Here is a 13,620-nt window from a genome sequence, read left to right as displayed (position 1 = left end):
TGATTTTATAATAACTGAGAGGAAAGTGGAAGAGAAATTGCTAAAGTTAATATAAGAAAAGCACCTGGGATGGATGAGATCTATCCAATTATATATTTAGAGAGGTACCAAACTTTTAGCCATAATTATGTGAACATCCTTGGATCCTGGGGAAGTCCCTGTTGGCTGGAGATCAGCAAATGTATCCCTGATTCACAAAGGAGGGTCAGATGTTGACATGAGTAATTACAGACCTGTTAGCTTGACTTCTGTTCCAGGAAAAATAGTTGTTGCTGATTAAGGAAGTAATGCAGGATCCACTAGAATGCAGTTTATATCAATCACAGCATTGATTTGTTGAAGGGTGATTTTGTTTGTTTGTTATTTGGTTTTTAGGACCATTGGCAACTAAGGCCATATTGCTCCGAGGATATGTGGTGCTCATTCCCTGACCTTTCCACATCCTCCGTATTTGGTGGGCACAGGCTCGAACCCCGGTCTAATCAAGAAGCGTGTGCTACGCACTACTGCTCCTGCCCATCTGGCTACGGAGGCGCCGGTGATTTTGTTTGACCACTCTAATTAGATACTGTGACATAGTAACAAAGGAACTGGATGCAAAAAATAATTTTGACATGTACTTAGCTTTCAGAAAAGCTCTTGACACTGTTGCACATAAGACTGCTATACAAATTGTAGCAATGTGGCATTAAGGGCATGTTACTTCTATGATAAAGGGGTGACTGTTTTCTATACCAGCATGTTCTGCAATGAGAAAAGGTGGTATTCTTGATGGTTATAAGCAGCGGCTCTTCATGCATTAAGAACCTGCAGATAAAAGGACCACTAGGTGGCAGTGATCAGAGTGTATTGATGTGGGATTTACTTAGAGCAGAAGATAGAGTGGTTATCAATGGGCACTGCTCTTCATGTACTAATATTGTTAATGTAGTTTTCCCCAGGGTTCAGTGCTGAGCTCGTTTTAGTTTTCAATATTTATTAATGATATTGATGAAGCAAAGGTTGGCAGAATGGTTTATGACAGTAACCTGGCTATGATATTGCAGCAAGTTCTTTACAAATCAGGCAGATGGGCTGAAAAGTGGCAATGGAAATTTAATGTTGACATATGCAAGGTACTTCATTGTGTAGCAGTAATCATCCCAGATTAATGTACCAACTGTGTGGTGCCACTCTCAGGGTAATGGAGAATGAATAAGTCATCTGGTAATTGTGCAGTCAGATATGGAGTTCTTTGAGCAGTGCTGACAGGCTGCCTGGATAGTTCATGGGGTTTTGTCAATGATATTCAGGAATTTTGTCAGCAGGGATAAGCTGGTTATTATCCTGTTGTATAAGGTGCCATGGCCTAACCATGGCATCTTATACCCATCTTGAGTACTGCATACAGGTCTGGAATCCGTGTTTTAGGAAGGATTCGATCTGTTGGAATAGGTGCAGAAGAGCAATGGGATTAGTGAGGGGAACAAAGGAGTACTCTTACTGGAAAACTGCACTTTCTGTAATGGTTTTAATTAAATTCTGTATTTGATTTTAATAAAGAATTTGATGTATTTAAAACCAGGTTACATTGAAAACCTGTATTATATTATATATATGATGTCACACATTTCAGCAAATGTAATTATCATTGAGAAAGGATTAGGTGTCAAGTGTTAACTTTGTTTCCAGGACTACCCCAACTCCAATATACCAGTTTGAAATAACCTTACAATAAAACAATTTATAATACTATTTCCAAAAAATTATTTTTTTATAGAACTGTTTTATCCAGTTGTCATTAAAGAAGCTATTTATTTGCCAAATATAAAAAATATGTAATTAATAGCAATAGTAATAGAAATTTTCTTGTCCACAAAATTATTTGATTTAATTATATGGTATAAAATCTCAATGTAATGTTTATTTTCCTTTTCTAAGTTCTTCATGGAATAAAGTTTACTTATTTTTATATTAATCATGGTGTATTCTGCAAATTAAAGAGACCTGTTGTTTAAGCTGATGCAGGTATAAAAGTTTATTAGTGGCAAGTAGCAATGAAATTTCAGTTTTTCTTGAATGATTTGCTATTGAATCACACCAAATACTTGTACATATACTACTTTTCTAGGAAGTAATAAATTATTTATTATTATTATTAATATCCATATGATGCAAGGAAGCCTGAGGCTTATGCTGCACCAGGAAAAAAAAAAAGTTCCCGAGTAACCATGTGGGAGTAGTAGTAGTAGTAGTGACATGTGATGCAAGAAAGCAAATGTATGAGCTTATGCAGCATCAGCCAAAAAAAAAAAAAAAAAAAATCACACCATTCCCTCCAAATGCCTGTCCAGTTCCTCCTTAAATTTATTCAACCTATCAACTTCCACAACGACAGATGGAAGTTTGTTCCAGTAATTAACCACCCGTGGGCTTAAAGGCAAATTTACGCACATCTATTCTACACCTGTCCTTTCTTAATTTAAATTTCTGCCCCCTTAGGTTCGTAATCTGAACAAGTGGAAGGATCCCATCAGAATTCAGCGTGCTCAACCCATTCAAAGCCTTATACATCTCAATCAGATCACCGCGCAGGTGTCTAGTCTCCAGCCACTGCAATATGCAGAACTTAAGCCTCTCTTGGTAAGAGGATCCCTTCATTCCCCTCACCATTGTTGCCCTTCTCTGTACACGCTCAAGCAAATCTACATCCTTCCTAAAATGAGGCCTCCAGACCTGTACGCAGCACTCAAGGCATGGCCTGACCATTGCCTTATACAAAGGACAATCACCTCCTTTTCCCTGCTAGCAAAATTCCTATATATCATTGACAAAACCCCATGACCTGCCCTGGCAGCCTGTCTGCATTGCTCAGAAAACTTCATATCTGACTGCACAATTACTCCCAGGTCTTTTTCATTTTCTACCACCTTAAGTGTAGTACCACACAGTTGGTATGTTTCTCTGGGGTTACTTCTACCCATATGCAGTACTTTGCATTTGTCAAGGTTAAACTTCAGTTGCCACTTCTTAGCCCATCTGCCCAAATTATCTAGATCCTGTTGCAGTAGCACACTGTCATTACTGTCATTAACAACCCTGCCAACCTTTGTATCATCTGCAAACTTCGACACTAAGCCTGATATACCTTCATCAATATCATTGATAGATATACAAAACAACAGTGGTCCCAACACCGAACCCTGTGGGACTCCACTAATAACATTAGTCCAAGAAGAGCAGCACCCATTGATTACCACCCTCTGTCTTCTCCCACTTAACCATCCTTTTATCCATTATAGCAACTTACCCTTAATACCATTCTGCTCCAATTTGTACAATAGTCTTCCATGCGCAACAGTGTCAAAAGCTTTCCTGAAATCCAAATATATGATATCAAAATTATTTTTTGCATCCAGTTCCTTTGTAACCAAATCATAATATCCTATCAAATTTGTCAGACAAGACTTTCCCTTAAACCCATGCTGTGTCTGAATTATTGCTGCAGTCTTGTCTAGATGATCCTGCAATGCATCTTTAACCAGCGACTCATTATTTTACCCAGAACAGAAGTTAAACTAACTGGTCTGTAATTACTCGTGTCACCCTTCGATCCCCCTTTGTGAATTGGGGATGCATTTGCACATCTCCAGTCCATGGGAACCTCCCCTGAGTCCAAGGATGCTCTCATAATTATGGCTAAGGGTTTGCTTAGTTGCTTTGCCGTCTCCTTTAATATAACTGGATAGATCCCATCCACCCCAGGTGCTTTTCTTATGTTTAACTTCAACAGTTTCTCTTCCACTTTGCTCTCAGTTATTACAAAATCATTAAGTATCCTGCTACAATTTGATAACCTTCTGCCATTTTCAAACCTTAATAATTCCTCATGTGCGAATGTAGATGCAAAATACTCATTCAGTTTGTTTGCTATCTGAGCAGGATCATCAACCGTCGAACCATCGATGTCAAGTGGACCAATCAGATTCATCCCCTTCCTTTTAGAGTTTATATAAGTAAAGAAATCCTTGCTGTTTTTCTTAGCATCTTTTGCCAAGGATTTCTTATAATCTGCCTTCGCCTGCCTAACCTCCTTTGTAACTTGGTTACAGATCAACTTGTAGCTATCATAGGCTTCTGTGTCACGTGTTAATTCACGTGACAAAAATGAAGAAAAATGCATCCCATGCATTTTTCTTCTCTGTTATGAGTCTCATTAGTTCATTTGACAACCATTTAGGCCTAAACCTTGAACAATATTTCTTAATAGATATGAAACTTTTAGTAGAGAGAGAAAGAGAGAGAGAGAGAGAGAGAGTCAAAAGTAGAAGGGAATCACCAAGAAAGAGAAGAATGATGATATCCAGCTCAGAACCCTGGGTGTGCCAAGCCCATACTCCACAGATGTGAGCCCCTGGTGGTTACCTTATGATGCCAGTTTTTAAAGCAATCTGTTATTTCTGCAGAATTATAAAAATTAAACCAAATTTCAACTGCTTATTTATTATATTGACTTTTTTTTTACTTTTTTTACTGTTTCAGCTATTGAAGCTTTTGCTTCTGCCAGTAGCTTTGTGAACACTGTAAAACACTAATTACTTATCAGATTAATGTTTTAGGGTGTTTAAATAATTAAATAAATTTTTTGTGTATACTCTGCAATGGCCATACAGATTTAGAGGCATTTACAATATGGAGACTAAAAAGAATATGACAGTGTTCGTCATTTGCTGTCTTTTTATTTGGGTAGCATAGGTGTTCTGAACTTGAAAAATAAAGCAGTTATGACTTTTATTTTTGACTTTTTATACATTATGTGAATTCTAATATGGGTTAGCCAGTCAAAAAATTAGAATTGAACAGTTACCCATATTGATTATGTGAATTACGTATAGTCTGAAGAATTTAATCTTCAAAAAATCTATTTTTTAACAGGAAGTAAGACAGAAAAACTGGTTCTAACAGATAATCAGCGAGTAAAATGTGAAACTCCTTGTAGTAATCGCAGAACTTGTGAAGAATGTACTCAAGGTCCGTGTATGTGGTGCAGCAATCAAAAAAGATGTATTGAATTGAATTCTTATGCAGTTGTCTTTACTGTCGGCCAGTGTATGGAGTGGACAACTCAACCATCAAAATGCTCTAGTAAGTATGTAATTCTTTGGTGCGTGTTTGTGAAATATGTTTACTTTTGGTGCATTTATAGGTAGGGTGATTTTTGTTATACAAATGTAATAAATAATATAATAAAGTTTTCCATATGAATTGGATTTTTTTTTTTTTTTTGATAATTTAAAATTTTTATATTCACATAGAGAAAAATTTCAGATATGTTAACCAAACTAATGTAGTGGTAAAAAAAAAAAAAAAAAAAATTGAAAAATTACACATAAGCTCATTATCTATACATATAAGGTGCTTGTATCCAATTTTTAAATTTTTTTTTTATTTGTCTAAGTTATATTAGAATGAAGTGTGCCTTATATGACATTCAGTGAATACCATGCCTGTCATATGCAGTGCATCAAAGATAGAGCATGTAGGCATATTCTATTTATTCACTTTGTGTAGAAAATTTTGGCATGGTATCACTGGTAAATGTCTATCAATTTTGTTGAATGAAGGCGAAATTAGGTAAAGATTTATGATAGAAATAACTAGGACATTCTGTATGAAATAATGAAATTTTTGGATATGGCGTGCACATGGCAAGAATATACCCAGCTTCTTGAAGTAACGTGGCCTCGATAATCCCCCCCGTACACGCTACTCAGACTCCCTCCAGTCACTAATTGGCAGAGTAGAGGCAGTGAAATTATAACCTAACTGATCCATAAGCCTCCTAGAGAGTTACCAATAGGTTTGATCCAGTGGACTCTCTAGCAGTGCACCTGTGAACACTGTTTTAGAGCTGTACCCAGTGGTGTATTTGGGCCAGAATGCACCGGAACAACGTTCCAGTACTTTTTTCTAAATGTCAATAGAAAATCATTAAATTTATACACCTAATATTATGAAACAATGGCATAATCAAAGGGGAGGGAGAAATAATATCTATTTTACCCATTGCTGCTATTTAAAATTAATAATTTCCTTAAAAATTTATTTAAAAACAAAAATATAAATTTTGCAATGAAACTTGAACGTTTCTTACTAAAGTACAATGTGCTAGATAAAGAGATTCAACGAATCTCTTTATCTAACACATCACATATATCACGCATAAAGAGATTTGTTGAATCTCTTTATGCGTGATGCGTGATATATGTGATGCGTGCAAATGCTGCATTTTGATTTGCCGTGAGCTAAACACTAGAACTGGTTGTTCTATGAACCGTGAATCTGAAGTCTGATTCAGTTACTGTACAGTCGATGTAGCATGATCACATAGTCTTCTGGAGAATGACATACAGGATTATTTTTTTGTCATTCATATATGTATTATATACATAATATGTACATGTGAGTTTGTGACCGATCTCTACTATTTAGATTAATTAATTTATTTATTACTGTTTCTTCTAAGGTAAAAATTTTATGGGATTAAATATATAAATTTAAATTTACGTAATTTCAGTATTTAAAAATTAAAAGAAATTTTCGTTAAATACAAAACAAGTGAAAAACGCAAGCAAGCAACATTAAATAGATTTCTTGATAAAAAACTGAAAACTGTGCAAGAAAATGTACAAACTGTGGAAATGATAACGACATGACCTCTTCTTTTCCATCAAGATCTAAAGATGAGAGAAACAGTGATACAGAATTAAAATTTAATTGGCTCCATGTTTGGAATGCTGACACGTGGACTGAGAAGAAAAAAGCATATCCTTGGCTTACATGCAATGCCGGAAAATTAGGATGTTTGACTTGTGCTGCTGTAAAAAAATTAGGGCCACCTAAAATGCAGGGAGTTAGCATTTGAAAGGAATGGAGTTTGGTAGTGGTATCATCTTATGGCAAAGTTAGAAGTGCACAATTGACATCTTTGCGTAAGAAAATTTATGAACATTCAAAAAGTACTTAAAACAACATTTAGAAGCAGTAATTAATCAAATGAATGACTCTGAAATTTCTATCACCTGTAAGGTTTATAGAACTGCATATTGTATTGCGAAATATGATCAACCATATTCTGACCATTTTGAGTTGTTACAACTTCAAGAAGTGAATGGCACTGTTATTGCTTACGGTTTGCGTTCAACATATAATAGATGTTGCAAGGCAAATGAAATTAAAATTGTGGACATACGGGGAAACTCATCAATTCTCATTGATGAGTCTACCACTCTAAGCAGGAAATCTACTCTGATTATTTATTTAAAATGTGAAACCAATAAAATGAAAGATCCACATTACTTGTTTCTTGATTTAATTGAATTCTCAGATCAAACAGCTTTCACAATAACAGTCTCTTAAAATGTCTTGAAAAATACAGATTTGATGACAATTATTAAAAACACTATTTGATTTCTTTTACAAGAGATTGAGCAAGTGTTATGTTGGGCAAAAAATCTGCAGTTGGAAATAAATTATTAGGAAAATATCCAAATTTGATCATATGGCATTGTTTAAACCATTGGATTGAGTTATCAGTTGGAGATGCAATATCAGAAGTTCATGGAATTAACCATTTTCAAATATTTATGGACAAGCTGTACACTGTACAGTCAATCTCCAAAAAACCAGAGAAAAAGAAGCATGTGCTACCAGCATCGGCAAAGAAATTAAAAGGATTGGATGGGTATTTAATGTAAGGTGGGTGGCCAGCTCCTTTAGGACTGTATCAGCAGTTTGGCAAAATTTTGCATCTTTGTACCATCATTTTGAAAATGCCAGTAAAGATAACAACCGAAACAAAACTGAACAATCCACGTTCAACAGATTATATAAACGAATTTCATCAAAACAGTTTGTTCTAAATTTACCCCTCCTGTACAATGTATTGTTTGAGCTATCGATTCTTTCAGTCATTTCAAAAAAGAGATATGACAATAGTGTATGCAGACAAATTGATTCGTCGTTCAATTTGTTACTTGGAATTTTTAAAAGATCCTCAAAAAGGAAAAAAGTTGTTAGAAGCCTTAGATGCTATTGAAAAAATGCAATTATTTTCAATAACATTAATTCATAAAATCAATTTCTAAACAGTATTATTAATAATATGAAGCATAGGCTGAGCATTAGTACAGATTCTATTGAATTTACTGAAGGAGTTTCAACTTCTGACATTATAAAAGAGTTGCGAATTCTTGAACCAAGCGAATGGCCATCTGAAATTGATCTTGGATTTGGAGAAAATGAAATAGATTTTCTCTCTCTCTCTCTCTCTCTCTCTGTGTAAACGTTTTAATTTATCTTTCACTAAATGTTTGAATGCCTACAGGGATTATTTAGCTAATGGTGGTCGTAGCGTGCCCACAGATTTGGAACATTTAAAAACTTATTCCAAAATTATAGCTTGCAGTTCTTCTGAATGTGAGCGTGGCTTCAGCAGTTTGAATTTAATATTAACTGAGAAAAGATCCCATATTCTTGTTGACCATCTCTCTCTGTTCTGCTGTTGACCAACAAACAAAAAGGACAGTCACACAAGAATATGTAATCGATCCTGTATGGGAATTTCTACGATTCTTCTGAACAGTATTTTTTATATTATTTTGGAGTTTTTATTTTCATTTTTTTATTTTCTGATTTTTTTTAAATTTTTTGTCTTTGTTTTTTACTTTTTAAATTTTTATTTATTTTTGAAAATGAAAAAAGCGTAGGTAACTATTTGTAGTTAATTGATGAGGGTTCCGGTACTATTTTTTTTAGCAATACACCTCTGGCTGTACCCTCAAAATATAAAGAAGATTAAATCTCATCATGATGTCCATCATAACCTCAAAAGACATAAATCAATCTGTATAATAGAAACATTGGGAGTTGCAAGAGGTTTGCTCTGGAGACTAAACATGGGTTCCACCACTTCACACCCCAGTAAGCAAAGTGGTGGTACTGTAGTGGTTGATGAGAGTTATCTACCACCTAGTATTTCCTGGTAACACAAAGGGATGGCATTCCTCCTTGTGGTGTAGGTGCCACACCTCGACCTCTGCTTACATTGGTTTGTGGCTTTGTGGTATGCTAGGTGCCATATTTCAGGACTCGCATATGGGGGGGGGGGTTATGCCAAAGGTTACTAACAATCCCATCATCGTAAAGGTGCAAACAGAGGATTTGGCTGTTACAGACTTCCAAAATTAGGTTCATCTGACTTGAATTTACCCCGTTATCAGTTTGATCATCATTTTAGACGTCCATGTAACAAGTCCAGCTTGACATACCTGATAGAATGTCTCAGGGAGCAAATGTCATCCTAATGCTTCTTGTAAGAACTGCAGCATTGAAGAAAGAAACTCTTGAGCTTTCCATTATCAGTTGTCACTGAGTAGCTGATTTTGCTCATTGATGCAATAGATAATCCTGTGACTTCCTAACTAACTTCTTCATTCTATAAATTGAGTACAGAACATAGACATAATTCTAAAGCAGTTTTCTGTGGACACAGAAAACTGGGCGCCTCCGTAGCCAGGAGCAGCAGTGCGTAGCACACGCTTCTTGATTAGACCGTGGCCACCAAATACGGAGAATGAAGAGAGGTCAGGGAGTAACCACTGCATATCCCCGGAGCAATATGGCCTTAGGTACTAGGCGCATTAATAAACTGTACCAGTTTATTAATGCGCCTAGAGCGGCACATTAATAAACCTAGGGCCTAGGTTTATTAACATTGGTTTGTGCCTTAGGCCCTAGGCTCAAAACTTCAGTGTATAAAAAACCTATGTGCAAAGGCCAGTACAGCCATTATATTAGGTACTAGGCTCATTAATAAACTGGTACAGACTTGGTTAAAGATAGAGAAGATTTCCAGGGAGACCTTTTGGTTCTTACATGCTACTGGATGCCAACTCCCCAGGTTCTATGGACTTCCGAAAACTCATAAGATGGAAGTCCCTCTCAGACCCATTGTATCATTTATAGGAAGCCCCACATATGCTTTGTCGGGGTACTTGGCTAAATTGATTTTGCCTATAGTGGGTCAGTCCAACTAGGTCATAAAAGACAGCAAAGAATTTGTGGGTTTTGTGAAAGATTTGATTGTAAATGAAAATGAGAGCATGATTTCCTTTGATGTTGTGTCACTATTCACATGCATTCCGATTAAACATAGAATATATTGTGTTAGAAAAGTGTTGAGTAATGATGTCTCTTTGGGTAATAGATCACTTTTAAATGTAGAGGATATTTGTTCTGGTGTGGAACTTTGTCTGGCCAGCACCACTATGGTGTACCAAGGTGTTATGTACAAACAGGTTCATGGTACAGCCATGGGATCTCCCATTAGTGCCATCATGGCCAATTTGGCCATGGAGGAGTTAGAGGGCAGGGTTTTTGGTAGATGTCAGGTTCCCATAAAGAAATTGAAGAGGTACGTAGATGATACCTTTAATGTGGTCCAGAAGGGGAGAGAGAGATTGATGCACTCCATTGGCTTAATAGCTTCTCCCAATTTATACAATTTACCTCAGAGGTGGAGACAGGAGGTAACCTTCCATTCTTGGATGTACTGGTCTCTAGGATAGGCCCTAGGCTCAAAACTTCAGTGTATAAAAAAACCTATGTGCAGAGGCCAGTACAGCCATTATAGTTCAGCACAAGCTGGACAACATAACAATAGTGTGGTAAAAGCTGTACTAGATAGAGCAGAGTCACACTGTACTACCTCTGAGGACAAAGTATGTGAAATTAGACGAGTCACAGCAGACCTTAGAAAATGCGGATACCCCCAGAGGATCATAGACAGATTTAGTAGAGGAACAGAGTCCAACCGTCAGGAACTGTTTGTTCCTGTGGCTACCGCATAAATTCCTTACTATCCAGGCATTACTGAGCATCTAGCGAGAATTTTGCGTGGTTAAAAAACACACTGTGTGCAGCGTCCCAGACGGAGGTTGCACACAGTTGTGTCCCAAGTAAAAGACCCAATAGCAAAGGACCTGAGTAGTGGAGTGGTATACAGGATAAAATGCCCGAGTTGTGGGGAATGTTATATGGGCGAGACAAAACGACGGCTCAAGGATCGTCTGGAGGAGCATGCAAATGCTATAAAAACCGCTGATTACAACAAGTCTGCAGTGGCTGAGCATTTTTGGGAGAGGCAGCATCAAATCTCCCCAGAGGATGCGGTTATTGTGGATCGAGCGCATGGGTTCTGGGACCGTAAATGGCTCGAGAGCTTACAAATCAGTTCATCCGACAACAATATCATGAATAGGACAGAGGTATGTGTATGCATCCTCTGTTTGAAACCATTGTCCTAAGTACGGATGAACGGTTTTGCTTGGCACGCTCCCGAGCTGTTTCCACTTCCAGTTCAGACCATCTGCTGTCTGAACTACATGTATAAGTACCGTGAGCCTGTTATATAAGGAAGTGTTGCAGGAAGTTTTGTTACTGCTGAGGAAGGAAGCAGATGCTTCCGAAAGCTCCAGGTTTCTTATCGTTTTTATCGCTTTTAATCCGGTTTATTTTAGTATATTTTATTGCAAGGATTTTATTACAGTTTTAATGTTTTCACAATGTACATAATTTATTATAATATCAGTTTTTGTAAATACATAGTGTAGTAATTTTATTTATTTTAATTTGTAAATTTTCAGTCACAGTAAAATACTTATTCTTATGGTTGGTGTATGAGTTTATTCATTGCTAAGATATTTCAACTTTGATTGTTGGCAGTGAAATTTAGAAAGGTGTGGTGAAGATGGATGCTTCCACTGAGCTGATTGTGACTTCAGTTAAGTTCAAAGTTGCATATCCACGTCTCATCAACAGCAACAATGAGTTTTAAAAACTCTTCCCCTTCTTGTCAGTAACATGTGAGTCATAAAGAAACTGCATTGCAGTTTCTTTACACTTTACTCATTGTTTCTCTGACAGCAATGTCGGCAACCCACTGGTTGCTGACCTTCCATTTTTGTAACACCTCAGTTAAAATTCACTGAATAGATTATTCTGGTATTCCTGGTTCATTGGCTGTTTTTTCATAGTTCTTACATTTGTCTTCATCCAAATTGGTGGTAATAGTGACTGCTGAAGTGTTGTCCATAGTTGTTCTCGATCACTGCTCATCTTCATCACTTGTCTGACCTTGACAAAACCTTTGAGACCAGTGTGAAATTATACTACAATGTACTGTTGACTCACTACACACTTCCCACAACAATTCATAAATTTGTTTTACCATTTGACCACATAGTTTTAATTTTGATAACAAATCTTTTATCTGACACTGTAATCTAACCTGAAGCAATATCACCATCTATTTTTAAAAACTTCTGTACAGACATTCTGCATGGAACTCTGTTTCAAGCATAGTCCAGTGGTCAGGAGCGAGAGTACAGTGGCACTTGCTCTTTGAATGGACTATGGTTCAAGCCCATGAACCATTAATCATATTTAGTTCAAGCCCATGAACTAAATATGATTAACGATTGTATTTAAGATTTACTGTAAACTCCTCTGACCTAGTGGTTGTGCCAGAGTATAAACAAGAACATTAATATTGAGGTTAAACTTCAAATTATTATCATGATAAACGTCACTCGTGTAGGCATGTGGAGTGAAATACATGTTTGTAGTGTACATTATTTTTGGCCTCATACAATCATATTTGGAGAACCACTTCATCATCCAATAGTACCTGTCCATTCACATGATGCAACAGAAAACGTGATTCATCGGACCAGACGACCTTCTTCCAATCACTGAAGGTCCAGTTTCGATACTCGCGTGCCCATTGTAGGTGCTGTCGCCGGTGAACCGTGGTTAGCATGGTCACTCAGAGCGACCTGCGGCTACACAGCCCCATTTTTATCGGGGTTCGATGTACTGTGTGTTGTGACACATTACTCCCATCACCACATCGCATTTACCGACAAGTTGCGCCATGGGCTCCCTTCTGTTGTCACGTACCATCCAGGAGAGCCTTCGCTCACCCCAAGCATCGATGAGCTCTGGTCATTCAACACCTCGCTGGTGGTTCGTAGGTTCCCCCTCCTCGGACCACTTTCAGTAGGTACTAACCACAGCTGACCGTGAGCATCCCACCAGTCGTGTCGTTTCAAATATGCTCTGATCCAGTCATCTGGCCGTTACAATTTGGCCTTTGTCAAACTCGCTTAAGTCCGCTGCCTTTCCCATCTGAAGAACAAGAGCAACACTGATTAATGTAGCTCAGTATCAGGTGTTTTTTATACCATGTCCCGACCCACGCACACAGCATAGTTCATCTACAATTGCTCCGATTTGCGTAACAACTCGCTGGTTATAATGTTTTGGCTCATCAGTGTATCTTCTTTCATCTTCTCAACCTTCAATCCATGCACAGTACTAAGCACTATAGGTTGTAATACCTCTCATGTTCGGGGTTTTCATTAAAAAAAAAAAAAAAAACTCCCCTAGTATTCCAGAATTGATAATTTCATTTGTAAATAGTATTCGCACTGTACTGTTACTTACAAAGAGCCACTTACGTCACTTTTTTAAAAATAAACATCTTTTGCTTCCATCTGCTTCACTGAATGAATAGTAATA

At 37.1% G+C, this 13,620-nt stretch overlaps 1 protein-coding gene across 1 annotated transcript in view; it reads left to right on the top strand.

Moving 5' to 3' along the window:
* LOC150085411 (attractin-like protein 1) overlaps nucleotides 1-13,620 on the top strand; it is a 310,470-nt gene that overhangs the window by 175,561 nt on the left and 121,289 nt on the right. The window contains exon 15 of the mRNA XM_090374560.1: nucleotides 4,915-5,124. Within this exon, the coding sequence (XP_090230686.1) occupies nucleotides 4,915-5,124 (210 nt within the window). The remainder of the gene's footprint in view (nucleotides 1-4,914; nucleotides 5,125-13,620) is intronic.

The sequence above is a fragment of the Mastigoproctus giganteus genome, chromosome 5 (assembly GCF_048544385.1).
Source record: "Mastigoproctus giganteus isolate SK-2022 chromosome 5, ASM4854438v1, whole genome shotgun sequence".
Taxonomy (NCBI): Eukaryota; Metazoa; Arthropoda; class Arachnida; order Uropygi; family Thelyphonidae; genus Mastigoproctus; species Mastigoproctus giganteus.
The sequence above is the reverse complement of the archived record's forward strand: the minus strand, read 5'-3'. Positions and strand labels throughout refer to the sequence as shown.